The sequence below is a fragment of the Prionailurus bengalensis genome, chromosome D3 (assembly GCF_016509475.1).
Source record: "Prionailurus bengalensis isolate Pbe53 chromosome D3, Fcat_Pben_1.1_paternal_pri, whole genome shotgun sequence".
NCBI classification, from domain to species: domain Eukaryota; kingdom Metazoa; phylum Chordata; class Mammalia; order Carnivora; family Felidae; genus Prionailurus; species Prionailurus bengalensis.
In genome coordinates, this window is record NC_057356.1 from 6339761 (window position 1) to 6367587 (window position 27827).

Genomic DNA, 27827 nt, shown 5'->3' on the forward strand with positions numbered 1-27827 from the left:
GCCCTCGACTCTTGAGTTCATCTCTGCACCTGAATGCTGAGTTCCTTCAGGGGCTCCCTGGGCAGAGAGGTTTGGGTAAGGCTGAGAGGGTGGAAAGGGGGCGGGGCCTGTAGCCAAGGCTCGGGGCTTCGGCGGGGGCCTGTCACTGGGCAGCAAATGAGACTGGTGGGAGAGATTCGAGCATCTGAAGGGTTGGGCCCTGGTCCGCTCGATCAGTGCGTTCCCATGCTGACTCCCACACCACCCCCGTCTCTCCACTAAGTATTCACTGCTGCGTAATACATGCAGGCAGTCAGGCCCTGTTTGCAGTGGGGAGCACACAAGAAAGAAACTCAGCCTTGCCCCTCAACCAGACTTTAAACTACTTCAGCGTTTCTTTACATCAAAAGACTCCTTTGAGATTCCGAGAGTTTGCAGACCCTTTCCCTGAGGGCAGAGGAAAACCACACATTCGGTTTCAGGTTCATTGACACCTGCAGCCCTTTAGGTAGAGGGTTAAAACTTCTGGTCTCGTTGGCTAATGTCTGCTAAGGGCCTACTATGTGCCAGGCTCTTTTCCTGCAGGTAGATGATCTCATCCAGTCCCCACCGTACCCGTGGGAGGTAGAGACACTGTCATTCCTGTTTTACAGTTAAAGAAGCTAAGGCAGCTGCCTGAGGACGTTCAGTTGCTAAGACGCAGAGCCAGGGTTCAAACCTGGGCAGCCTGGCCCCAGAGCCCACGTTTCGAACTACTTGCAGGGTGCGCGTGCTCACGCTGTCGTCTTGTAGCCTTGATGTCTCTCCCGAGAGGGTCTTCCTCCCTCCGGGCCTTCTGGCTCTACCCTCTTCCTCTCTTTCTCCCAAACTCTGGCAGAAGCTTTGTGAAAGGAGGTGGCAAGAGTCGGAAGAGCCACCGGGAGCGTGTGGGGAGGGGCACTGGGGTGTCACTCGGGGACCTCACCCTTTACAAAGCCAGTTACGTCAGGAAATCCTCGGCTAGCCCTCACCCTGTGAAGCGACTGAACGCTCAGCATTGGTGGCCGGGAGGGGAAAACAGGACACGTGCAGCCTTGTGACTGCTCTTGGAAAAGGCCGGCCGCCCTCTGGAGCATGTGCGTGAACGCGTGGCTCCTTCCCAAGCCCCTCTCGCCAGCCTCACGTTGCTTATTTGCTTGGCCCTCAATCCCTGTGTGCAGTCCCCAGTTCTGGTTAGCCGTAAATACTTACTGAAGGGTGGAACTTGTAACCAGAAAGGCTTCCTCTGAGTCCCAGCACTGTTTGGCCATGTATTAATTAGTAGTAACATTGGCAACTGAAACTCAACTCAAAGTAACTGAAGAAAGACTGGGAGCTAAGGGACCAAAAATTCCCAGGTCAGACTGGCTTCAGGCTCAGCTGGATCCAGGCCTTGTCATCAGGGCTTTGCCTCATTCCCTCCACCTCTGGCTGTTTTCCTGAACACACTGTCCCTCAGGGTGGCAACATGGCAGACATCAGCTCAGCCTTCTGCTTTCTTCTGTCTGAGACTCCAGTGGGAAGAGAATCTTCCACAGGAGTCACGGAATCAAGTCTCATTGGCTCAGACCGGCTCACATGGCCTCTAAGCCAATCACAGGACAGTATATCCATCAGCCGGGTTGGGTCTCCTCCACATGCCTGAGGCTGGGATGGCTCAAACTTGGTCTGGTTCAGATGGACCGGAAGTAGGGGGGAGGACGGTCCCAGGGGACTCACAGGGCTGGGCGGACAGAGGGATTGGGTGTCCGTTGTGGCCTCATCATGGGCGTGAGGGTCCTCCAGTCTGAAGTCTTATGATGTACTCAGTACCCAGGGAGACTCTCACCCTTGGTTAGCGTTTCGCATCCAGCGCTGAGGAATGGGATTGACTTTTGTTGAACTCTGAGCCGTCTGCCAGCCCCACACGCACGTGTAGGAATGAGCATCATTGACCTTGTGCTTCAGTAGCTACAACTTTGGGTTAAGACCTGGGGAAGCTGAGACAAAGTTCATGAGCCCACACAATCCGCCCCTGGGCTGAGGAGGGGCAGGACCGAGAGACCAGGCCTGTGCTTCCTTCAGCGATTCGTTGCCAGGTCTTTAAAAACCAGACCCTCTTAGGGGCGCCTGGGTGGCTCAGTTGGTTACGCGTCCGACTCTTGGTTTCGGCTCAGGCCATGATCTCACGGTTCGTGAGTTCGAGCCCGTGCTGACGGTGCGGAGCCTGCTTGGGATTCTCTCCCCCCCTCTCTCTCTCTGCCCCTCCCCCACTCACTCTCTCTGTCTCTCTCTCAAAATAAACTAAAAACAAATCTTTTAACGCCTCTAGCGCCGTAACCCTAGGATGTACACAGCTGTAAGCCTGCCCTCCAAGCGGGGCTGTCCTCGGTTTTAGAGTTTTCTGCTCCAGCCCCCCTTTACTCGCAAGCAGACAATTAAGAGGGGCTTTTGCAAATCCCAAACTGGATAAAATGCAGAGACGAGTTATCAGAATTAGCCAACAGTCTTCTTCCCACTGGTCCCTCTACCCACACCTGAATAGGCTGTGGTGTCTAATCCTTTTTTCCAGACTGTTCTACAAAGAACTCTGGGCCCTTCTCCCCTTCACTGTGGCCTCTGTCTGCTCAGCAAGACCTGGGGCTCCGAGACTGGGCAGAGAAGCCGCTGGAATTGGGGAGCCAGAGAGCGAGAAACACACAGAGGGGGAGAGAGAAATCAGAATCCCCCCGTCCACAGGGTGCAGGTGGCCAGTCCCGTGGCCACCCCGGCCTTCTAGGGGATGACTAGAAGATCAGACTGGCACAAAAGGCTTTTGACCAGCCCAGGCAGGACACTGGTCGCCTTTGTCCACCTCGGCTGCTGACTGAGAACTGTCAGTGTGGCCTGTGAGCCCAGAGCCAGGGGCCGGGACGAATCTTTCCTGGGGCTGGGGTAGGGAATGGGGCTCTTAACATGGTTTCACGCCCACCTCCCTTCCCATCCCTCACACCTCTGGCACCCATCGGGGTCCGCTTGTCCCTCGGTCCTTGCTTTTGTGGAATACGAATCACACAGCCTCTTTAGTACAGGACCTGGCTGCTTCCTAGCTCAACCTCATGCCCTTGACCGGTTTTTTCCACCCACCAGTGTGTGAGCAGTACCTACCCTGGAGGTCTGGAGGGGCTCCATCAGCTTAGAGCACCTACACTGAGGTATCTTCCCCCTGGTCAGAGACTCAGAGCTGGGAGACTTAGCCCCACTTCTCAGATGAATATCGGGCCCAGAGAAGCCCACTGACTTCATTTAGATCGTACCATTGGGAAGGGTCAGAGGTGGGGTTTGAACCGTGCCTTCTGTGTACCTCCCACCACCCCATTCCTGAGTCACCAGCTGTGGGCCGACCGCCCAGTCCCTTCTGTCCCAAGTGCACCACAAGCCAGGGACGTCAGCGTCTACGTTTCTGGGCTGAACCGGCGAAGGGAACCAGAAACTCCTGTCACCAGTTAAAACTGTGCCCAGAAGACGGTCCAAGAAAAGCTTGTGACTGAGCAGCTGCCGGCCGGAGAGTCCAGGTTGGCACTGCCTGGGAAGGTCACGAGGGAGCGCTGAGTGACTCCAGTCTTGTCCCCAGCGGCCACCAGGCACCAGCGCCCCCTTTGTGTGGCCTCTGTCTCTCCGTTACAGAGGTACACACAGCACCCAGCTGTCTGCTGAGCAGGGGCGGAGGGGCCGGCCAGGGAGGCAGGGCGCAGGCAACGGTTGTTATGCGCCCGAGAGGTTGGCCTCAGAGGAGGCAGCCACCCGAGTATCAGACACTAGTCCCTGTCCTACCCACCGCCCTCCTTGCTTCAGCCCAGAAATAGCTTCCTCACAGCCGCCCATTGCACTGCCTGAAATGCCACTGTTAGAACTGCATTTGGTTTGCATCTTCCAGAAATAATCAGTGGGGAGGGAGAAGGTAAAGCCAGCCACACCATATTCAGACATAAACTTTTGACCAAAATAAGCCAGTCTTTTTTTTTTTTTAATGCTTATTTATTTTTGAGAGAGAGAGAGAGAGACAGAGAGACAGAGACAGAGCACAAGCAGGGGAGGGGCAGAGAGAGTGGGAGACACAGAATCCAAAGTAGGCTCCAGGCTCCAGGCGGTCAGCACAGAGCCCGACGCGGGGCTCGAACCCACGAACCATGAGATCATGACCTGAGCGTAAGTCAGACACTTAACTTACTGAGCCACCCAGGTGCCCAAGCCAGTCTTTTCCCAGGAAGTGGCTGTCCCTCCAGAGGACAGGGAGGCTTCTGGGAAGGAAGGGGGCTGTCCATTCAGTGAAGCATATAGTTACTTGACTGGAACCATCCAGGTGTCCCGAGTCCCCTGTGCCCCAGTCTGACCCCTGATGGGACCCCAAATGAAGCCCAGCATTTCCAGGCGGGCATACATCTCACCCTGCATCTGGGGCCATCCTCCACAGTGACTGTGTCTTTGGGGGCTCCCTGTTATGCCAAGAGGGGTCCTGGCAGAGGTCGAGCCCCTGGAAAGCCAACAGTGCCGGACAGCCCGGCCTCTGGGGATTGGGCACGTTCAGATGACAAAAGGTGTCCCCTTTTCTCATCGCCGTGAGAAGACATCCACGTGGTTCTGCCAGGATGCCAACTCCCAGCTGCCTTTTGAAGTGTATCAGAGGTGAATCCAAACACAGATAATCCAAACCTCACTAGACACTCACAGTCTATCTTTTCCCCGCCCGCATCTAAAAAAAAAAAATCAAAATTGTTCAGAATAAGCTCTGATTCTGACTTGAGTGTCGTTTCTTCTTCATTTTCCTTGCCAAGACCAGGGACGGACGAGAACTCGGTGTCAGCTCTGACTTAGCAGCGGGGGTGGCCCGTGCACGTGCTCTGCCTCGGTCCTCTTGCCCCGCCCACTCGTCTTCTCTCCTGGACCCCCCCGCCCCCCACGCCGGCTGCCTTCTTCGGGGCACCGGGCCTGCGGTGCATGGTAGTGGGGGAGATTTGCTGGAAGACACCGAGGGTGTCCCCACTAAGCTACAGCGGGTTTTGACTCCTTCTTTCCCAAACCCAGGCCTGCTTTTCAGCCCCGAGGCCGACCCTGTCTTCCCTCGGTGCTGCGTGACTTTGCTAGGGCTGCCTTAATAAAGAGCCGCCAACTGGGAGCCTTCAGCGACAGAAATGCTTTGTCTCACCCTCCTGGAGGCTGGGAGTCCCGGAGCCAGGGGTGGCCAGGGCCCGTTCCCCCTGAGGACCGAGAGAGAATGTTCCGTGCCTCTCCTAGCTTCAGGGGTTTGCTGGCGATCTTTGGCCTTTGCTGGCACGTGGAGGCATCACCTGGATCTCTGCCTTCATCTTCACAGAACGGCCTCTCTGTGTGTGTGTGTGTGTGTGTGTCCAGATTTCCCCCTTTTATAAAGATCTGCTCTTCTCGGGGCGCCTGGGTGGCTCAGGCGGTTGAGCGTCCGACTTCGGCTCAGGTCATGATCCCTCGGTTCTTGAGTTTGAGCCCCGCATTGGGCTCTGTACTGCCAGCTCGGACCCTGGAGCCGCTTCGGATTCTGCCTCTCCCTCTCTGCTCATGCTGTCTCTCAAAAATAAACAAAAGAAAAAAAAAAAAAGGAAAAAAAAGATCCACTCTTCTCTAGTAGAACTTTCTCTTGTTACCTCCTCCAAATAAGGTCGCTTTCCGAGGTCATGGGAGGACTTCACCATGAGTTTTGGGGAGGGGGGGGGCACAGTTCCATCCGTAACGCCTCCTATAAGCAAACCCTTCAGCCGGTCTGTGCGTGGAATGTGTTTGTTTTTCATGCCTCCTCTGTTTTTATCTTCTCTGTGTCTATCTGTACTTTCCTAACCAGGATCTTTACAGCCATAATGCCCATGGTAGCAGCGGGACTGATAATAGATGACCCCACCCTGCAACCTGTCCGACGACTCGTTTCCCTTGTAGGCACTGTGTGTGTTTCTGCTTGCGTTCTGAGCTGTGCCTTTGGAATGTGTGCTGAGGCTCTGCCAAGGCCGGCCTGTCTTCCTTGGCCACTCCAGCTGCATGGCCCCCACCCGCGCGTGTGTGTGGAATGTGATTTCAGACCTGTGCCCGTGAGTCTCGATCTGCACGAGGGCAGCTGCGGAATTCTCAGCTCGGTCACCGATAATTCTTTTTGTCTTTTCTCGTTTCCGTTCTAAAAATCACCTTGTCCGTGATCCAGTAAAGAAGGTCCTTTAAGTGACGGGTCAGTAATCAACGCCCACTGTGACCACCACCCCCTCCCCAACCCCCGAGTGACACTAATGCCGTGTTCGACCTTCACGCCCTAGCTTTCTAAACCGCTTTGTTTCCCCAAGCCATCGTCAGAAAGCCATTTGATCCCGTGAGGAGGGGACCAACGCTTTGTGTCTCTCTGGGTCCCCTTGGACAGGAAGCGGCATGTGGCTTTCCTGCTTGAGTCAGGTAGAGGTGACATGTGGCAGTGATGTGTTGCTGTATTTTTGGCCAGCTGATTGCCCTGATCACACTATGGAGAGAGCTCGCAAATAACCCGGTATGAAAATTGTGCCTTTGTGTGTCAGGACGCATGTCTGTTGTAGAGAAAAGAGCCTTTAGCTGGTAGGGAGAATTTCTCCAGATACACTTGGCTTGCCCCAGCTTTACAGTGAAAGACCACTTTATTCCCGGTAGGAGGTGACCGTAGGGTCCAGTAATCACAGAATAATAAAATCGTGTTTGCCCAGACGTGATTAAAACTGAACTCCATAGGCCACGGCACTTACAAGCCGGGGGGGGGGTGGGAGTAGGGGGGAGCTAATAGGTGAACAGACAGAGGAACTAAAAATAGTTGATTTGGAGCTTCAGTTTCTCAGCGGTGCATTCCTATTCCTGCCCCCGGGAAACGTAACATAGCTATTATCTCTCTCACCAAGTTCAGGAACCAAAATTGAAGAGTAGCAGAACTTGGTGAGAGAAGAATGAATCTCATTAGAAAGTACGAGTATCGAAGGGCAAGTTGGCCAAGGTTTTGGGGAGAAATTCAAGGTGGGCCACCTCAGGTTTACTTGAGGGCCCTGGTCTTTGTGGAAGTAAGGCAGACCTCCTTAAAAAAATTTTTTTTTTTAATGTTTATTTATTTTTGAAACAGAGAGAGACAGAGCATGAACAGGGGAAGGTCAGAGAGAGGGAGACACAGAATCTGAAACAGGCTCCAGGTTCTGAGCCGTCAGCCCAGAGCCCGACGCGGGGCTCGAACTCACGAACTGTGAGATCATGACCTGAGCTGAAGTCGGACGCTCAACCGACTGAGCCACCCAGGCGCCCCCAGACCTCCTTTTAAATGGGCCAGTTCCGGGGCGCCCGGCTGGCTCAGTCTGTGGAGCGTGCGACTCTTAATCTCAGGGTCGTGAGAGCGAGCCCCATGTTGGGTGTGGAGCCTACTTGAAATAAAATTTTAAAAAAATCAACGGGCCAGTGTATAAGCTTTTTGCCTGTAATTTCTGCCTTCGTCTTTTAGGCATCAGATGGTTCACTCTGATCAGTGATCAGCAGTCACAGCTGTTTTAAAAAGACCCCTTGGTCTACACCGGCCACTGCCAGTCAGCAAGTCACTGCGAAGGTCTAAAGGCTTTCGCCCTGAAGTCAGTTTCCAACACTGTAAACCGACGTTTTCCCCAGTGTCATCTGCAGACGGTTTTCACAGCGTTTAATCACAGAACGGTGTGCACCGTTACTTGTTTTTGGTTGTCTCATTCTTCTAAAATAACTACTCCCGACTCCTCTCTAGCAGTAATATCCAGGAAATCTGGGCCCTGGTGTGCTGCCTTTGTAGTTTCCCGATTCACGTTACATAACTACCTAAGGAGAAACATTTGTCTCTTTATGTCGGAATCATCTTAAATTCTAGGTGGCTCTCAGTCATTACTTTCTCTGCATTGTTAGGGTAAAGAGACTCCAGACGTGTGTTTCTAGTCGTGTTTTTTTTTTTATGTCCGCTGATAATGAGAACAGACCCTCAGCAGTGCTTAAGTAAGAGATGAGATACATCACACATCAGTAGTTGCATATGCCCCGTTCACACTGTGTCACCTCCAAGGTGCGGTGACAATGACATGCAGAATCCCCTGCTGCTTTCTCACATAACTTTGACCCGCACCCCTGTCTCTCCTTTCACACCTCGGATTGGTCTGCTTCCTTCCACGTCCGCTGCTGTGTGTGTCCTGGCATTGCAGAAACGCTACAGTGCACAGCGAAGGCGGGCTCTCATTTCTCTTTCCCTTTCGGAAGGTTTAGCTTCTTCTCCCGAGATAAGAAGCGTCTGGCCAACACACAGAGAAACGTGCACATCCAGGAGTCCTTCGGCCAGTGGGTCAACTCCCACCGTGATGACGGTTACACGGAGCAAGGACAGGAAGCCCTGCAGCACCTGTGACCGCAGCCCACCTCTGCCTTTGGACCTGAACCGTCCACCGCCAGCACCTGCAGTGGAACCTGGCAGGGGTCACTACCTTGCACACCTCTCGGTTCAGATGCACCCTCAAGACTGATCCCTCAAACAGACTGTCTCCTTTGAGGAAGCACACTGAAAAACTGATGCCAAACTCTAAAGAAATGTTTATTTATACCCAGGGCTATCACCGTTTATAATAGATGACCGATCTCTTAGGATATATATTTAATAATAACCATGAGCAGAGGCCAGACTTTTGCATTAACTTCAGTAACACAAGCTTCTTTAAGCCAAATACATCACATGCCACTATAAATTGCTGTTTGACTTGCTTTGTATGAAATTCTGTGTGTAGAGGTTTTGTTCACCTGTTTGTCATACTTAAGTGGGAGGCAGGGAAGTGGTATTCATTAGCTCATTCATGGAATTGTCAGCGGTGGTAGCATAATACGTAGGATGCATCCATTAGATAAAGCGGGCCCCCAAAGTCACCAGACGGGCTGGCCCCGCTTAGATGCAAAGCAACAGAAGCTAAGGACCACCGTCCTCCCACCCAGAAACTGGACACAGTTTTGCAAGAGCTGGTGGTTCTCTTTTGCACCTTGTTACGGATACTGCCTAGAGCATGTAGCGAGTGCCTTGGAATCGGCTGTGAGTTACGCAGTGCTAACCAAACAAAGTTGCTAAGGATGAGACATTGCAGCCTTTCTCATTTCTCGTTTGTTCCCCCCCACCCTTTTTTTTCTTTTAGCCTTCAATCCATTAAACACAGTCCCCTATAAAGAAGACAAGTGTCCCAGAGCGGATGTGGAATGGGGTTGGGGAGCCTAGGGGGTGCAGGATGGGGGTGGGGAGTAGACCTGCCAGTGCCAGGGTGAGGGCAGTGGGTGGAGAGGTGGTTTGGGGACTACACGTCTGGCTGACTCATGGGGCTGTGGTGGCAGACGGAGAGCCAGAAGCCTGCATCTGCTGAGTTGGGGTTTTGCCCAAATAGCACTTTCTCTCTACCCACGGAGGACCCAGGGCACAGGCTGGGTGCTGACAGATTGAGAGAGGCAGCGTGTGCTAACAGAGCGCTCAAGTACATCTGACGGGTCCACGTTCTACACCTTCTCCCCTGGTTTGCTGAGAAACCATCAGTTGGTTTGCAGAGTTCACGGGGACAGTGTTCCCACAATGCTGAAAATAATGATCAGACAAGATTACGTTGCTTTTGCGCAGTGGTTCTCAAAACTGACGCTAGTTTATTCTCAGAGTATAAAAGCAGGTGTATTGAGGAATCTCCCTTCCCCTGGCCACCTTTCGTTGCCCTTTCCCCAGGAGCAACCAGTGTTGCCAGTTTCTTGGGTGTCTTTCCTGAAAGGGTTTATAAATATACATGCAGTTATGTAACAAAATATATTTTTTCTCTTTTTTTTTTTTTTACATAAATGGCAGCATACTATATATGTGCTATGCTGTACCTTCCTTTTCTTAGAATACCCTGGAAATGATTCCACATCAGTACGTAAGATAGTGGGTTTCAACGCCCCCCAGCGACGTTTGGCAACGTCTGGAGACATTTTGGTGTTTGGGTTGTCACAACTACTACTGGCATCCAGTGGGTAGGTTCCAGGGATGGTGCTCAACATCCTGCAATGCCCAGGACAGTGCCCCACAACAAAGACTCTCTCAGCACCAGATGTTATAGCGCTAAATGGAGGACCCGTCTGCCACGTCGATGTGTCATTTTTCATGTTTGTCCAGACCCCACGGATGGACAGGGAGCTTCCTTTAGCACTGCACACTTTCACACCCATGCGTCAGTCTGCAGAATAAACTAGAAAAATTGCTAGGTGAGAAGATGTATGCCTTTGTTGTGTGGCTACTGCTAAGGTCTCTGCTGTGGGGGCTCTACCAATTTTTTTGTTTAGTTTAGTTACCAGGGCCCATACAAGATGAAGCCTCAATGTCAAGGATGCGGTCTGAGGGGTCTAATCCATCCATGTTCTGGGACCCAGGGTTGACAGCCGCTGGCTTGGACAATGTAAGCACCACGACTGGATCTCTTTCTTCCAGTGCTGTCTCACAACACACCCCCAGGGCGGAGTGCTCGTTTAGCTGAAATACCTACCAGCTCAAGCCCGTAATGCACTTCTGGTGCTGTAATAGGGAGCCCTTTGTACAACCTGTGTGAAATCAGAAGGGTATTCCTGAACGGCTGTTTTCTGAGACGTGGGGGACGTGGTAAGATTCTGCACTGGAAATTTACAAAGGAAAGAGCCTATTTTTCTAAAACTGTTCTTGGGGCGCCTGGGTGGCTCAGGCGGCTAAACGTCCGACTTCGGCTCAGGTCATGATCTCAGAGTTCGTGAGTTCGAGCCCCACATCGGGCTCTGTGCTGACAGCTCAGAGCCTGGGGCCGGTTTTGGATTCTGTGTCTCCCTCTCTCTCTGCGCCTCCCCTGTTCACGTTCTGTCTCTGTCTCAAGAATAAACATACATTAAAAAAAATAAATAAATAAATTTTAAAAAAGTAAATAAAACTGTTCTAACAGCTGACAGCAGTTTTAAGATAGGGCAGGTTCCCTACATAACAAAGAGATTCATACTCGTAATGCAAAAACCTAGTCGTGAATGTGTTGAGTCTCGATACTAAATTGTTTGCTCTGCATGAAACATCCTGAGTTTTAAGACCCTGACCTTGCAAAGGTACAGCCATTGCTAAAACAGACACATTAAGTGTCACTTTTTTTAAAACCACGTGAACAGCCTGGTACTCAAAGCCCTCAGAAGAAGTTATAGTCGATATGATCTATGCAGCCCTCCTACAACTGGGAGGCCAGGTGTCCAAGAGGGAGAAGACACATCAGTCCATCAGAACCAGACAGAAACCTTTCACTGGCTTTTCCTCATTTTCATTTCACTCTCTTTGGAGCTTCATCTTTTCAAAGGGCTGGAAGGCTGCCATAAACCAGAACCCCATAGCCCTGCAACTTTGGTTTTTCACTTTAAATACCAGCCTCCCTGCCAAAAAACGGGAAAAAAAGGCAGTCAGCATTTGGCTCAAGAATGGAGTTCTATTTGTTCAAGGGTAGCTGATTGCTGACCTAGACCACTGCTCACACTGCCTTTGGTACGAAGGTCTGGACATTCTCCCTGAATTCACTTTTCTATCCCATTTTCATTTCAGTTCGGCAGGCCTGTACGCTATACATATACAGATGGGAAAGATATCACTTTCCCAACAATCTAGCCAGATTCGGGTTCCCAGGAGTCAGAGCGATGCAAAGGATTTTCGGTCGTCACTTCTTTTTCGCCAGCCCCTCAAAACGGTCAATTCCAGCAGACAGGAGAAAAGGAGAATCGCAAAACAAGCTCTCTACTGCCAAATTAAACCAGAGTGGTGGCTCCGTACACGTGCCCTTCTGTATGGCTGCCGGTGAGGACACGACTGTAATAAATGTAATGGGTCCTTAGAACTACAAGGTGAAGAGGAGAAACCCCGTAATTATCGGCGTGTTCAGCTTAAACCTGGGTTCTAGACTGGAAAGAAAACTCAACTCCAGACCCCATCACCACCAGCAAGTTTTATTCAAGCACTGGACGTACACTTTGTATAAAAGCCACGCATCTCTCTGTGCCTCCGCGGCGTCTTTGTTTGGGCTCTGGTGGTGCCGGTGAGCCTCTACTTACTTCGGTCCCTCTTCTCCCTCCCCTTGGCTCTGTCATCTCTGAAGTCCCTCTCTCTCTCCCAGTCACTTTCTGGCCACACCCTGGTTGGCTCTCTCTCCTGCCATCTCTTCTCCCTGCCCCGGTCATGGTCTCGGTCCCTCGTCCGAGAGTCCCAGTGTCTCTCTCGCGACCGAGATCGCTCTCGCTTTTCCCTTTTTACCTCTCTGTACTGGTCGTTTTTAACAACTGGCAAATTAATGGGTTTCCGAAAAGGTCGATCCCGCCCCCCAAATCTCAGCTGCCCGGATTCCTTTTTCCCCCCCAGACCTCCTCCAAGGCGCCGAGGGATCCACCCTTTGAGGGTCCTTTCCAGCTCGTAGTCCACGAATATCTCGTGCTGGTCAATAACCAGGCCGTCTGCATCTCGGTAAGCTTTGATCAGAGAACGCTCCTCTTTGTATTCGATGAAGGCATAGCCTTTCGAAAAGCCCGTGACCAAGTCCCTCACCAGCCGAAGCCGCCGGATGTCCCCGTAGCGAGAAAATACTTCCTTTAACTTCTCCTCTTTGGTCTGCAGGTTTAGCCTCGCCACGAACAGGGTGAGGAGGGGGTCTCCCGTGACGCCTTTGTTGGGGGTGTATCGTGCCAACATTGCCCTCCAGATAGCGCGATCGTGTGGGTCTTCATCGGTGCCGTCAATGCTGCCAGCTTTAAGCGGGTCATACTCCTTGGCGATGGGCATCCAATCGTTCATGTTCTAGGAGGGATCACAGCAACCTTTAGGGAGCACCTCCTACGAGCTACCCATTTAATCCTTACAACAACCCCACGAAGCAGATACTACCATTCACCCCTTCCGTCAACAGGGAAGGAAGCACGATGCCTGAGGCCTCCCAGCTAGAAAGTGGGCAGAATGGGGATCAAAGCCAGACAGCGGGGCTCCAGGATGCTCTCACCCGCTGCTCCTCCGTCCCTCCCGGGAAGAAGCAGAGGGCATCGTGCTTGAGTGTGCTCCATCTGTGTATCAACCAGGTTATCATCTCAGGGCACTTACCAATTATATTATAACGTGGCAACACGGATCAACATCCAGGCTTGCCTTTCAGACTCTAAAATGGCCCTAAGGGGCGCCTGGGTGGCTCAGTCGGTGGAGCGTCCGACTTCAGCTCAGGTCATGATCTCATGGTTCGGTTCATGAGTTTAAGCCCCACATGGGGCTCTCTGCGGTCAGCGCAGAGCCGGCTTTGGGTCCTCTGTCTCCCTCTCTCTCTGCCCTTCCCCCCGCCAACATAAACAAACATTAAAAAAAAAAAAAAAAAGGTCATAGGAAAACCAGCCTGGAAACTGCTAACGGAAAATGGTGTTTTTAAAAACTTTACTACCAAGAATTTCGAACATGTACCAACGTAGAGAATGGCATAACCCTCCACAAGCTCATCACCTGACTCTGACCAACACATACCTAGCCTGGTTTCATCTGTGCGGCAACTCACATCCCCATTCCTAGATTACTCTAAAGGAAATTCTAGATATTACATCGCTCATCTGCAAATGTTTTGGTACGCATCATTAAAAGAATAGAAAGAGAAGGACTTAAAAAAAAAACTACAAGGGAAAATGGTGCTTTTAATGTAGTATTTTGCAACAGGTAGCAAAGCTAAAACTACAGTGACTTAGCAACAGCAGGCTCTCAGGTTCAAAAAGGAATATGGGATTTCTTCCCAATTCCCTGGCTGATAATCTGTTTATGCCTCTACGCATGGGAATTGATTGCAATGGTAATTTTAGCCTGCAAGCATACTCCAATTATCTGATACATGATAATTTTTTTGAAAGAGGGTGGAAAGTTTAAGTTCAGAGGAGAGGCTGATACATGGTAATTGATTCACATTCTGGTGAATCTGCTGGAATAATACTTGCCAACATTTCAAGACACTGCTACTGCTCACATGACCACCTCCGTAAAACTTTAGAGCCAATACTGAAATATGTTACCTTAAAACTAGGACTCCAGGGGCGCCTGGGGGGCTCAGTCGGTTAAGCATCCAGCTTTGGCTCATGTCATGATCTCACGGTTTGTGAGTTCAAGCCCCGTGGCGGGCTCTGTGCTGACAGCTCAGACCCTGTGGCCTGCTTCGGATTCTGTGTCTCCCTCTCTCTCTGACCTCGCTTCCCCCAGCCCCCGCTCTCTCTCTCAGAAATAATAAATGAATAAACTTATAAAAACAAAAACCAGGACTCCAGGAACCTGGCTGGCTCAGTCAGTAGAGAAGGTGACTCTTGACCTAGGAGTTGTGAGTTCAACCCCATGCTGTAGAGCTTACTTTTACAAATAATAAGGATTTGGGCACCTGGGTGGCTCAGTCGGTCGGACGTCTGACTTCAGCTCAGGTCACGGTCTGACGGTTCGTGAGTTCGAGCCCTGCATCAGGCTCTATGCTGACAGCTCAGAGCCCGGAACCTGCTTTGGATTCTGTGTCTCCCTCTCTCTCTGCCCCCTCCACCACTCACGCTCTGTCTCTCTCTCTCTCTCCCCCAAAATAAATAAACATTAAAAAAATTTTTAATACAAAAATAATAAAGATAAGAAAAATTTAGGGGTGCCTGGGTCACTCAGTCGGTTGAGTGTCCAACTTCGGCTCAGGTCACAATCTCATGGTTCGTGAGTTCGAGCCCACGTCGGGCTCTGTGCTGACAGCTCAGAGCCTGGAGCCTGCTTCGGATTCTGTGTCTCCCTCTCTCTCTGACCCTCCCCTGCTCACGCTGTCTTTCTTTCAAAAATAAATAAACATTTAAAAAAAATTTTGTGGGGCGCCTGGGTGGCGCAGTCGGTTAAGCGTCTGACTTCAGCCAGGTCACGATCTCGCGGTCCGTGAGTTCGAGCCCCGCGTCGGGCTCTGGGCTGATGGCTCAGAGCCTGGAGCCTGGTTCAGATTCTGTGTCTCCCTCTCTCTCTGCCCCTCCCCTGTTCATGCTCTGTCTCTCTCTGTCCCAAAAATAAATAAACGTTGAAAAAAAATTTTTTTTTTAAATTTTGTAATAAAAATTTAAAAATTATAAAACTGGGACTCTGTCAAACTTATATAGTAATCCTCATTCATAACATCTTCCCATGATATTTATTTATTAAAATATGGGGCATCTGAGTGGCTCAGTCTGTTTTCCGGAACGCACAGTAAACATTCTTCAGTCTAGTGTCTGCTTCACTTTATCTCCAGATTCTACGACACTGCCTGATAAACACCGGGGAACTGAACTAACTCCAATCAAAATTCGATGAAACTTTTCTTTTGTCCAAATCGGACAAAAAAGATGACTTCATGGCGAACTAAGAGCCAAAACGACTTTATACGGTCTGCCACCAAACCGGAAAAGGAGGTATATGACTGCCAGCACTAACCAGCAACTTTGGAGGAAGCGCCTCTCTGGCACCCTTATCAGTGAAAGGATGAGGAACAGCTGGGGCAATGAGACAAGAGAGGATTTCCAGGCCCCTCTGGGCACTGCCTCTAACTCTTGGGTCTCTTCTCTCTCATGGTTGGAATTTCTCCCCATTAGAAAAAAAAAAAAAAAAAGACAGAAAGAAAGAAAAGAAAAAAAAAAGAAAAAGAAGAGAGAGCGCGATGTTGACTCTCTCCCTGCTCTAGTGTTCTCTAACAATCCCATGCTACTGGCCCTACCACTGTGGGCCGCACTCCCCACCCTCCGTCACAGGGTTGCAGGAAAACAACAAGGCCGATAATAATAATTATTGCTAACTTGAAGACGTAGGAGGTGCCAGGCCCTATGCTAAGCACTTAACTCCCCCCACCTCCCCAAACTGTCAGGATCTAGGTTTTACTATTAATGCCATCTCCGGTGAGGAATGAAAGACACAAAAAGGCTTTCTTTTGGGGGGCGCCTGGGTGGCTCGGTCGGTTGAGCGTCCCTCTTTAGCTCAGGTCATGAGCTCACCCTTCGTGAGTTTGAGCCCCACTTCGGGCTCTCTGCTGTGGGCACACAGCCCGCTTCAGACCCTCTCTCTCTGCCCCTCCCATGTTTGTGCACGCTCTCTCTAAACAATTAATTAATTAATTAATAATTAATTTTAAAGCAGTAAATGCCAAGAGAGCAGCAGGCTTCACGGCTTCCCATTCGTCTTTCTGGGGGTATTCCCTCCCTTGCCGCATTATGTTGAGGTTTCCTACAGTTTGTTTGGATTTTTAGATTCATGTCATTATTTCATAAAACGGGGATGAGATGTGAGAGATGAGTGGTGGGGGATGGAGGCGGAAGGGGCAATTAATCGTTAAAGACATAAGTGTGGAAAGTGAAAAAGAACGCTGGATCCGGAGACAGAAGACCAGGTTTAAGACCCAGTCCTATCGTGGGAAAAATTTAAATCATCTGTAAAATGTAGCTACATGCCACTCGACTAGGTTTTTGTGAAGATCAGAAACAGCAGTGTCCGTGAAGGTGCTTTATAATTATACATTACGATACAGGTCAGTTAATTAAGAGACCACCGAACAAAGCGTGCCTCTCCTTACTGACTCCGCCGAGTTCGGATATTCCCGCGCTTCGCATCCGGGTAGGAAACAGAACTGAAGTCGGACCGACTGAACTCTCCCGAGCATGCGCAGTGGCGCGGTGGACGCGAAGGCGGAAGTCTGGGGGAGGGGGGGCGGGAAGCCTGCACCCCAGTAGCCCCGCAGTGCCCCCGCCTTGACCACCGGCCCTCGAGGCTGGCCCTCCCCGACCTCTCGCCTTTTCAGTGGGCGAAGGGGAGAAAGGGTCCTTCTTCCACCCCAGCTCCCGCCCTCGCTTCCCGCAACACAACCCTAAAAGGGCTTCCCGTTTGCCAGGCTTCAACATGGCGGCCCTGACAGGAGCGCGCGCACTGTCCGGACCGAATTCTCTCGTCCTTCCCGCCGGAGTGGGCCCTGCTGCCACCAAGCCGCTCCCACTCACCTCAGAAAGGCTCGGGATCTCTTCCCTCGGAAGCCAGCACCAGACTCGAAACGCCGGTAGATCCCTCTTGCCCGCCTGAGCGGAGCTTTACATTGGGAGAAGCAGATTCGCCACGGGCAGTGTTTTGGTGGGTTTTTTTTTTTTTTTTTCCTTTTCCGTTTTTGCTTTTATTTTAAGAAATTTAATCCACGTGCGTTGAGCGTCGACGGTACAGCATCCCCGAAGAGAATGAATTTTCCATTTTTCTGACTTTTTGCACGAAGACAGAAACTGCTAAATGGAACAGTGAAGTTGAAAGAGTACCGAAAGTGCAGTTAGTGGTCTGGGAGTGGCCGAATCGCCCTCCGCAGCGAAGGGATCTGGCCGCGCAGCGAGAGTGTCAATTCTCAGACGCAGTTTGGAAATCGGGTGGTGTAGTAGCGTCTTCAAAGGATGCGTGTGCTGGTTCACACGAAAGGAGAAAAGGGGTCAGGGAAGGGTTGACAACCCTGACTCCATCTTGCGGCGGCCACCATTTTGTGGGGTTCCCCGACAAGCCGCCACCTCTTGAAACCATGATAAACATCCTGAGGTTTGAACACCCGGGACGTTCCCCCGTCTCGTAATAGTGAGGCAAAAGAGGTCAACCGATTACTCGGCAACCAGCTGAATTTCCAGCTGAAATCTCTCCCTCGTTGGGGCTTTAAGCTTTAAAAACAACTCTGCGGACGGGCACATCAGCTAACTTGGACTGCCCTTCCCAGTTTGCAAACCCAAAGAAAGCTTTGACTCCTTTTCACTCGTTTATAGGCTCGCTCCTGAGGTTTTTGCTTAACAGTTTGGAGCCGAGTTTGGGATATGAAGCGACCTGGACACCTCCTGCGGATCTCTGGACCTGCAGAAGCGAGCACCGCAGCCCGGGGTTGCTTCTCTTCCGGCGGCTCCTATAACCCCGGGCTGGGAGTGGGGGATGACAGGTATGGTCCTCTCACATCCCCGACCACCCACCTTGGTAGAATTCAGGAGACTTTTCTGCTAGCAATTCAGGGAAGGATTCTTCCAACGCAGAATGGGTACCAATCTCTCAGAAAGAACTCTTAACTCACCAGCCATCTGGGGCCCAGGGAGCTGTAAGTTTCCTCAACCTGGGCTCAAATCACTAAAGATCATTTAAAACCTCCCTGGTCCCGTTGGGCGCACCTTTGGTATCCCTAAATTGGTGTATTTAAGAGCACAATTGGAAAGGTGAAACTATCATACTTCCCCAAATCAGTGGAAACCTATTTCAATTGGTACGTTTGGAAGTAGCCTCCAAAAGAACAGACTCAGCTCTGGCCTCCGCAAAAGGAACAAAAAACCTCAATAACCAAAGAAAGATGAAAAGGATTAGAACAACTCAATACTGAATCAAAAATGACCCACTCCTCTTCCATCCAGTTCCCTCCGCCCCCCTCCCCCCCCCCCCCCCTGCACACCTTCTGTTTCCTCCAGTGTATGCAGGTCTTTCCAACCTTCATATTCTTTGAAATTTCTCCCTCCCCAGCCTTGCCACCATCCACACTCCCAAAACTAACATCATAGCCCCTTTCAAAGTCAAAGGCACTAGCCCTAATCCCAGTAATCTGGTCCTCTGACCCTCTGGTCCTAAACAGAACTTCTAAATCTTGCAAGACTTTCCTAACCCTAAAGAAAATCCAGAAGAGTTTCCCCGACAACTAATTTGGACTGTCAGTGCCTATAATCCAGGCCCTTCTGACCTTTACCAACTAGTACGCATGCTTGTTGGACCAGTATAGGCCCGAGAATGGATAAATAAGGCTGGATGGGAAGACCCCCTACAGGATTTAAAATTTCCTCATAATGAGGCCCTAGAAAAAACTACTGATACAGTTGCAAATTTAGTCAAAATGATTCCCCATATGTGGGGACCTCAAAATAAATTAGAAGGCAGTACAAAATAAATAAATAAATCCTGAACCTTCCAAAAAGGAATACTTGAAATATAAACGATGGTTCCAAAAGAACAAAAATCTCAAAAACCATTCCTTTATCAGATTTGAGGACAAAACGGGGATTTTTCCCTTTCTCTTAGCAAACACCTATAACATTTAGAATGAAGATGGTTTTATTCTTATAGACATTAGGGCACCTTATTCAGTCCTCAGCCGCAATTTATTTTCCAGTCCCCTGCCTCAAGAATACGAAAGCATCTGACCATGATTAGGGTGCTTAATCAGCCACCAACTATCCCATTATCTCAACCCCTAGATTTATTCTTGGCACTTAACAAGGCAACCATTCCTTTTTATGGGTGCCCTCATCCCCAGCACTTTTTTTTTTTTTTAAGTTGGCTCCATGTCCAACTTGGGGCTTGAACTCCGGACCCTGAGATCAAGAGTCACATGCTCTATAGGCTGAACCAGCGAGGTGCACCACCCCCCTTTCCCAAACACTTTTCTTAGGAACAAATTTTTTGCAGGCTTACTGGGCCCATATTTCCTTTGACCAAAAAAATGAAATGCTATTTGATCTGCCTTCTCAATCTTCAGAATTCCTAATTCTACTGATCTGTTCAGGACTGCCCCCCAGTCAGTCCACTGCCCCCCATTCCTAAACGCACTCCCTGATCAATTGTGGGCCACCTCTTCCACCGATATATGACACATAACCTTGGTTCCCCAATAACTATTCAAATTGATCATTAAAGGCCTCACCCAGGGGCGCCTGGGTGGCTCAGTCGGTTAAGTGTCCGACTTCAGCTCAGGGCATGATCTCGCAGCCCGTGGGTTCGAGCCCCGTGTCGGGCTCTATGCTGACCGCTCAGAGCCTGGAAGCCTGTTTCAGATTCTGTGTCTCCCTCTCTCTCTCTGACCCTCTCCCGTTCATGCTCTATCTCTGTCTCAAAATTAAATAAACGTTAAAAAAAAATTTTTTTTTTTAAATAAAGGCCTCACCCAATATTAAGCAGTACTTATGGCCATTATAAGAATAACTCCTGTTATCAACAAAGGATTGATCATCCCCATTACTAGTCCTTGTATTACCCCCATTTTTCCAGTTAAAGAGCTCCGTAATAGAGGAAAGTATCTTGTTCAAGACCTTAGGGCAACTACCAGTACTGTCATACCCTGTCACTCTGTTGCTCCTGACTCCCACACCCTCCTTTCTAATATACCAGCTGCAACTACTGCTTTTTCTGTTGTTCCCTTATGCAGTGCCTTTTTCAGCATCCCTGTCGACCCCCAAAGTCAGTATCTTTCTACTTTTGCGTGGAACAATCAACAACACATTTGGAGAATCCTACCCCAGGGATATACTGAAAGCCCTACCTGTTTCTCTCAAACCTTCCATGCTGACCTACAAGATCTTGATTTCCCTGGGATATCTACACTTTGCAATATATAGATGATTTATTATTATGTTCTCCTACCCTAAAGGCCTGTGGCACTGACACTAAATGCCTTCTGAAGCAATTAGCCAACAAAGGACACAAAGTATCTAAAGATAAATGACAATTCTGTTCTGCCTCAGTCAAATTCCTAGGCCACCTTTCTGCCAGATGGGCTAAAAATAGAACCAGACAGAATTACTACCTTCACCCAGTTCCCTCAACCCCAAGACTAAAAGACAATTACACGGTTTCCTGGGTCTTGCTAGATACTGTCGCCCTTGGATTCCCAAATATTTCCTCATAGCTCAACCCTTATACTAAGCCTTCCATACTACTACCACTCCAAACCTGATCCCATGGTCTTAAGAAGCTCCTTTGTTATTTTTTTAAGTTTATTTGTTTATTTAAATAATCTCTATACCCAACATGGGGCTCAAACTCTACTTGAGATCAAGAATTGCATGCTCTTGGGGCACCTGGGTGGCTCAGGTCATGATCTCGCAGTCTGTGAGTTTGAGCCCTGCATCGGGCTCTGCTGACAGCTCCGAGCCTTGAGCCTGCTTTGGATTCTGTGTTTCCTCTCTCTCTGCCCCTCCCCTGCTCGTACTCTGTCTCTCTCTTGAAATAAATAAATATTAAAAAAATAAAAAAGAAAAAAAAAAGAGTTGCATGCTCTTCCAATTGAGTCAGCGAAGTGCCTGCCTTTATATCTTTAAAAAACAGGGGTGCCTAGGTGGCTCAGTCAGTTAAGCGTCTGACTTTGGCTCAGGTCATGATCTCACTGTTCGTGGGTTCAAGTCCCACATTGGCTCTGCACTGTCAGTGCAGAGCCTGCTTGGGATTCTCTCTGCCTCTCCTTCTCTCTCTGCCTCTCCCTCACTCACACTTTCTCTCTCTCTCTCTCTCTCTCTCTCTCTCTCTCTCAAAAATAAATAAATAAATTTAAAACCAACCAAACAAAAAGAACCTCACCTCTTCTGCAGCTCCAGGACACGCTAATTACCAACTGCCTTTCTTTGTTTTTGTCCATTTGAACATCCTTTCCCAAAGGCATGGAGGCCTACAATGCCCCCAAGGGTATGGCAGTCTTCAATTAGACCCTGTGGCCAAAGGTTCACCTCCCTGCCTCCGTGCCCTGACAACCCACCTGTATACTCATTATATGAGTATACTCTATACTCATTACTGCCACCAAAAAACGAACACTAGATTCTCCCCCATAGGTATTAGGCCTACATACAGTTAGAACTCTGTTAGACTCCCACCACACACACCTGTCTGCCAGTTGACTTAGAAAATTGGAACTCTGGTTTCTTTGCTCTCCAAACGTTTTAGTCTCTCATTGTCCCCCTCTCAGTCCTTCTACCTTATGTCCCTTACCCCTCCAAAACTCAACTGAACACATCCTGTGACTGCATCCTTGTAACGGACTCATTACTTACCCCTTGATTAGACCTTCATGAAATTCCCAAATACAGGTTTTGGGATTCTCTCTCTCCTTCTCTCTGCTCCTCCCTCATTTGCTTGTGTGTGCTCTCCTCTCTCTCTCAAATTAAATAAAGCTTAAAATTGAAATAAAATAAAATAAAAATGCTTTTAAAAACTTACATATTAAAACTACTTGACACCATTCTCCTTCCCTCCAGCTTATCTATTAAAAGTTCAAGCCCGTTTCAAACAAGATACCCCTGAAGCCAAGGTCAATCATTATGCTGACCCGGCCACCAAAGATGTGACACTTCCAATTTCTGCTTCACAAATGTCCATCTGTATGACATATGGGGCACAAATAAAATGGTCCTATGGGCACAATACTGTTGGAAGCCATCTCCAACTATTGCCCAACAAATATTTCAAAATGTACAATTTAGCCCCTTGCACAATCCTGGGAAACCATATCACACTGCATTAGGTCAAGTTCCTCTTCCCAGTGGGCCTTTTGACATCCGGCAAATTGATTTCATCCAGCTTCCTCAATGGTAATGATCTGTGTGTTTCTCACCAGACCAAGGCATTTCCTTGCACTCAAGCAACAGCAAAAGCAGTGGCCAGAAACCTATTAGAAAAAAATCATTCCCGATTGGGGTATTCCTTGACAGCTACACGGTGATTGAGGAACACATTTTTTTCTGGTCATACTGTCTGAGAGGTCTGCAAAATCTGGCCATCTCTCAACATTTTCATTGCACCTACCATCCTCGATATTCAGAGGATTAGTTGAACACTCTAATGGCATGATCAAAACTCAGTTGGCCAAACCAACCTCTGCCTTTGGTCTACCGCAGCCCAAAGCTTTGCCTCTTGTCCTTTTAAATCTAAGATCTACCCCTAATGGAAGGGCTCACTTGTCTCCATTCAAAATCATCACCGAGTGCCCTGTGAACATAGTTGAGGATCCCTTGCCCTCTACTTTGTTATAAGGAGAAATTCTTCGGTACAGAATATATATGGAAGGCCAAATTTGTTCAAGATTCATTTTAAAGAGTGCTCCTGAGAGACAAAATACTCACAACCTTAAGCCTGGAGATCTAATATATTGGAGGACACATCAACTTAGAGATTCTTTACAGCTGAAATGGAAAGGACTTTATCCGGTATTGTTAACCGCCTTGGGTGCAGCAAAGCTACAAGGGGCTGACTCATGTATAGATTCATGTTTCTCATTTAAAAAGGGCTCCAGATTCTGAAAACAACTTTCAGAAACCCAGAACTGAAGGAGACAATGTCTGATCCCAAAAGCTGATACCCAAAATTTAGGACCAAGCCAGAACCCTCCTTTTACTTGAATTCTCATTTTTTTCCTTTTGTCTTGTTTCCACCACCCAAGATAGGCCTGAAGTCATTCGTGACTTCTGCCTGCTCCGTTGGTTCGAGTTCTTAACTGAAGACTTCCTTATTAACTCTTAGGTTTTAATAAGACTTGACACTGGGGCACCTGGCTGGCTCAGTCGGTACAGTATGCGACTCTTGATCTTGGGGTTGTGAATTCAAACCTCACGTTGGGGATAGGGATTACTTAAAAAAATAATTTTAAAAATAATAATAAGACTTGACACCCTATAGTCTCTACCCTTTGTTCTCAACTCCTATACAAATTCAAGATGAAACACCAGTTAACAATATTGTTACTACTAAGTTCCATCAAACAGAGAACCGCCTCTGATTGGAATACTAACTCCATTATTAAGCTGTCCCAACCATAGCCCGGGGGATTCTCCCCCACCCCCGCTGAAGAATTGTTGCGTGTCATCATAACCCACTCAGCAGACATCCCAACCAAATACTAAATGCTCCCTTTTAACTCTTCTTCGTTCAGTAAAAATGCCCCATAGATTAGGATCATGTGCAGTGCCTCTAACCATCGCTCCTCCACCCCAGAGGCATCCTAACTCCATTGGCTTCAACCTCCTTTCCCTGTTTTGACATTATTCCTATCCCTAATTTCACTTCCTCTGTAGGATATGTCCACCTGGGACCTAGTGTGGTCTCTACAGATGTAAATCTCATCTTTACATTAGCTGATTGCTATAATCTTATTAAACTACAACTGTTTTTTAAAGATAAAAAGGCAGGTGCCTGGCTGACCCAGTCAGAAGAGCATGCAACTCTTTTTTTTTTTCCTAATATTTATTTATATTATTTGGAGCACCTGGGTGGCGTTCACTTCAGCTCAGGTCATGATCTCATGGGTTCATGAGTTCAAGCCCCGTGTCGGGCTCTATATTGACAGCCCAGAGCCTGGAACCTGCTTTTAATTCTGCATCTTCCTCTCTTTGTCCCTCCCCTGCTTGCATGCGTGCGCGCTCTCTCTCTCTCTCTCTTAAAAATATTAAAAAAATTTTTTTAATAAATATTTATTTTGAGAGAGAGACAAGAGTATGAGCAGAGGAAGGAAGGACTTGGGCAAGGAAGGACTCCACTGTAATGAATTTCCCCCACCATAACTGATCAATGGGAAATGAAGAAGAGAAGGGGCCAGGGAAGGGTTGACAACCCTGACTCCATCTTGCAACAGCCACCATTTTATGGAGTTTTCCAGAGAGCAGCCACTTCCTGGAATCATGATAAACGTCTTGGTGTTTAGACACCTGGAAAGTTCCACTTGTCTCACAATACTGAGCAAAATCAGTCAGCCAGTCTCTGAGTGACCCATACCAACTGAAATTTCTCCCTCGCTGTAGTTTTAAGCCTTAAAAATAAAATAAGCCTTAAAAATACCACCTCTCCTTGTCCTCTTTGGACAGGCACACCAACTGATTTGGATTGTCCTTCTGGGTTTGCAAACCTAAATAAAGATTTGTCCTTGCTCATAGGCTCACTCGTAAAATTTTTCTTTAACAACATGAAATTTTGTACATTTTCCCAACCCCTAAATTTAATAAATTCACTTTCGACACAAGCAAAATAGCTTTTTAAATTGAGCTTGGGGCCTTTGACTTTAGAATCATGTGGGAACTTGTTAAAATGCCATTTTCTGGGCCCCGCTGGGATCTGAGAGCTCAGAATCTCTGGAAATTTGCATCTTTTGCAAGTCCCCAAATGATTCTTGAAGCATACTAAAAGACTCCTGCCCGTTAGAGTCATGGTTAAGAAGCCCAGATTTAAAACTTGGGTGTAGGAGGGAAGAGAGAACCAGGTGGTCAATAAATATTTGTAGAACAGATGTATGCATTCTGATTATGGTATGTTTCTTTTTTCATAGGTGCTTATATTCCAGTAGATTACAACTTGATTGTGTTACACCTTGAAATTCTTCGATACAGTTGTGCTTAAATTTGATGGTGGGTGTCTGGTGGTTTTCTTAAGCCACTCATTTTCTGATTAATCCTTACAAGTGGATGATTTTTGCAACTGCTATCTTCAATGTAATCTTATCCTTAGAAGGTAAGTTTATCTCTAATTACTAAGAACGGTATTACTGTTATCTAGTCTTCATTAAATTTAAGTTTTTGGGGCGCCTGGGTGGCGCAGTCGGTTAAGCGTCCGACTTCAGCCAGGTCACGATTTCGCGGTCCGTGAGTTCGAGCCCCACGCCGGGCTCTGGGCTGATGGCTCAGAGCCTGGAGCCTGCTTCCGATTCTGTGTCCTCCTCTCTCTCTGCGCCTCCCCTGTTCATGCTCTGTCTCTCTCTGTCCCAAAAATAAATAAACGTTGAAAAAAAAAATTTAAAAATAAATAAATAAATAAATAAATTTAAGTTTTTATTGGGGCGCCTGGGTGGCGCAGTCGGTTAAGCGTCCGACTTCAGCCAGGTCACGATCTCGCAGTCCGTGAGTTCGAGCCCCGCGTCAGGCTCTGGGCTGATGGCTCAGAGCCTGGAGCCTGTTTCCGATTCTGTGTCTCCCTCTCTCTCTGCCCCTTCCCCGTTCATGTTCTGTCTCTCTCTGTCCCAAAAATAAATAAACGTTGAAAAAAAAATTAAAAAAAAATAAATTTAAGTTTTTATGTATTTATTTTGAGAAGCAGAGAGTGTGTGAGCTGGGATGGGGCAAAGAGAGAGGGAGAGAGAGAATCCCAAGGAGTGAGAGAGGAACCCGACCTGGGGCTCGATCCCATGAACCATGAGATCATGACCTGAGCTGAAATCAAGAGTTGGATGCTTAACTGACTGAGCCATCCGGCATGCCCCTTTATTGAATCTTTATTTGGTAGGTGAACATAGTTTCTAAATATCTACAGCTTTCTTCATAGTATGTTTTCTAAAAATATATTATTAATAAAAATGTATGGAGCACCTGGGTGACTCAGTCGGTTGAGCAACCAACTCTTGATTTCGGCTCAGGTCATGATCCCAAAGTTGGGACTGAGCCCCACATCGGGCTCTGCTCTGACAGGGTGGAGCCTGCTTGAGGTGCTCTCTCTCCCTCTCTCTGCGCCTCCCCAACTTGTGTGTGCTCTCTCTTTCTCTCTTAAAAAAGTATTAATGGGGCACCTGGGTTGCTCAGTCGGTTAAGTGTCTGACTCTTGATTTCAGCTCATGTCTTGATCTCAGGATTGCGAGTTCCAGCCCCACACTGGATTCCATGGTGGGCATGAAGCCTACTTAAAATTAAAAAAATAAAAATTAAAAAAAAGGAAGGAAATTCTGATCATTGCAATAACGCGGATTAACCTAGGAGACATTGTGCTAAGTGAAGTAAGCTGGCCCAAAAGAACAAATATTGTATGATTCCATTTATTTACATGAGGGACCTAGAATAGTCAAGTTCACAGAGACAGAAAGTAGAATGTTGGGGGTGTAATGTTAGTGTTTCATGGATGCAGAGGTTCAGTTCAGGAGGATGAACAAGTTCTGGAGAAGGAGGGTGATGGTTCCACAACATTGTGAATGCACCTAATGCCACTGCACTGCACACCTAAGAAGAGTTGAAATCGTAAATATGCATATGTGTTTACCACGTTAAGAAAAGTTTTGTTAAATATTCATGTGCACCTCAGTAGCAACCAGCACAACCTAGCACCCAGATCTTGTTTTCTGGTGTCATCCTCTAATAAAAGTAACCAGTGCCAGGGCACCCGGGTGGCTCAGTCAGTTAAGCATCTGATTTCAGCACAGGTCATGATCTCATGGTTCGTGAGTTTGAGTCCGCATGAGGCTCTCTGCTGTCAGCGCAGAGCTGGCTTCGGATCCTCCGTCTGTCCCCCTCTCTCTGTGCCCCTCCCCCATTTGTACTCTCTCAAAAATAAACATTAAAAAAAAAAAAAACAAAAAAAAAACCAGTGCTCCTTGGAGAAATGGCAGTTCTAGCACTGGGGCAAGAAATACACAAGGTGAACTTGGAGCGACTTGTAGTGCCAGAAAGTAAGGAAGGGCTAAAAACAAAGCAAAACAAAAAACAATGATGATGATGTCACAGGGACACTGGAGCCACCTAAAGGCTCCCCAGCGGCCAAAGCAGATAAAGTAGTGTTCTTCCAGGTGCCCCAAATCTGAAGTTGTTCTTAAATTAAAAGTTTATAAAATGCATCTGGGTGGAGGGGCACCTGGGTGTCTCAGTCGGTTAAGCGTCCGACTTCGACTCAGGAAATGATCTCACGGTTCATGAGTTCGAGCCCCACATCAGGCTCTGTGCTGACAGCTCAGAGCCTGGAGCTGCTTCGGATTCTGTGTCTCCCTCTCATTCTGCCCCTCCCCTGCTTGCACACTGTCTCTCTCTCTCAAAAATAATAAACATTAAAAAAATTAAAATACATATGCGTGTGTTTAGAAAGAAAAAAGAAGAAACCTACTACCATATTTAACAATGTGGTTGAATCTCTCAGATATGATGATGAGCAAAGAAACCGGACTCAAAGAGTACAGTCTACACATTTTAATTTATGGGAAATTCTAGGACAAGCAGCATTGACCTGTGATAATGATAAGGGTCAAAATAGAGGTTTCTTACGGGGGAAGTTATTACTGATTGGGAAAGGGCATGAGGGAGTCTCCTGGAGTGCTGGGAAT

General features: G+C 48.3%; 3 protein-coding genes across 10 annotated transcripts in view; 2 read left to right on the top strand and 1 right to left on the bottom strand.

Moving 5' to 3' along the window:
* RILPL1 (Rab interacting lysosomal protein like 1) overlaps positions 1–9102 on the top strand; it is a 39559-nt gene extending 30457 nt beyond the window's left edge. Inside the window, exons 7-9 of one of the 7 annotated variants that reach the window (XR_006293850.1) lie at positions 6179–6202; positions 6389–6511; positions 8245–8357. Coding sequence is in view for 5 of the 7 variants with exons in the window: in XM_043557395.1 (XP_043413330.1) it covers positions 6179–6202; positions 8245–8389 (169 nt within the window). In the remaining 2 variants the exon portion in view is untranslated. The other 6 variants (XM_043557398.1, XR_006293851.1, XM_043557395.1 and 3 more) reach the window with 6 other exon arrangements.
* A 2858-nt stretch (positions 9103–11960) lies between these two features.
* On the bottom strand, positions 11961–17123 carry SNRNP35 (small nuclear ribonucleoprotein U11/U12 subunit 35). The gene is made up of 2 exons (XM_043557400.1): positions 17011–17123; positions 11961–12817 (listed from the first exon to the last, which is right to left on the bottom strand). The coding sequence occupies exon 2, from the start codon at positions 12812–12814 to the stop codon at positions 12074–12076; it is 741 nt and encodes a 246-aa protein (XP_043413335.1). The 5' UTR covers positions 12815–12817; positions 17011–17123; the 3' UTR covers positions 11961–12073.
* The window catches only part of RILPL2 (Rab interacting lysosomal protein like 2), a 36792-nt gene continuing 25991 nt past the window's right edge, over positions 17027–27827 (top strand). For both annotated transcript variants that reach the window (XM_043557401.1, XM_043557402.1), the window contains exons 1-3: positions 17027–17137; positions 17800–17966; positions 25083–25264. The gene's annotated coding sequence lies outside the window, so the exon portion shown is untranslated. The remainder of the gene's footprint in view (positions 17138–17799; positions 17967–25082; positions 25265–27827) is intronic.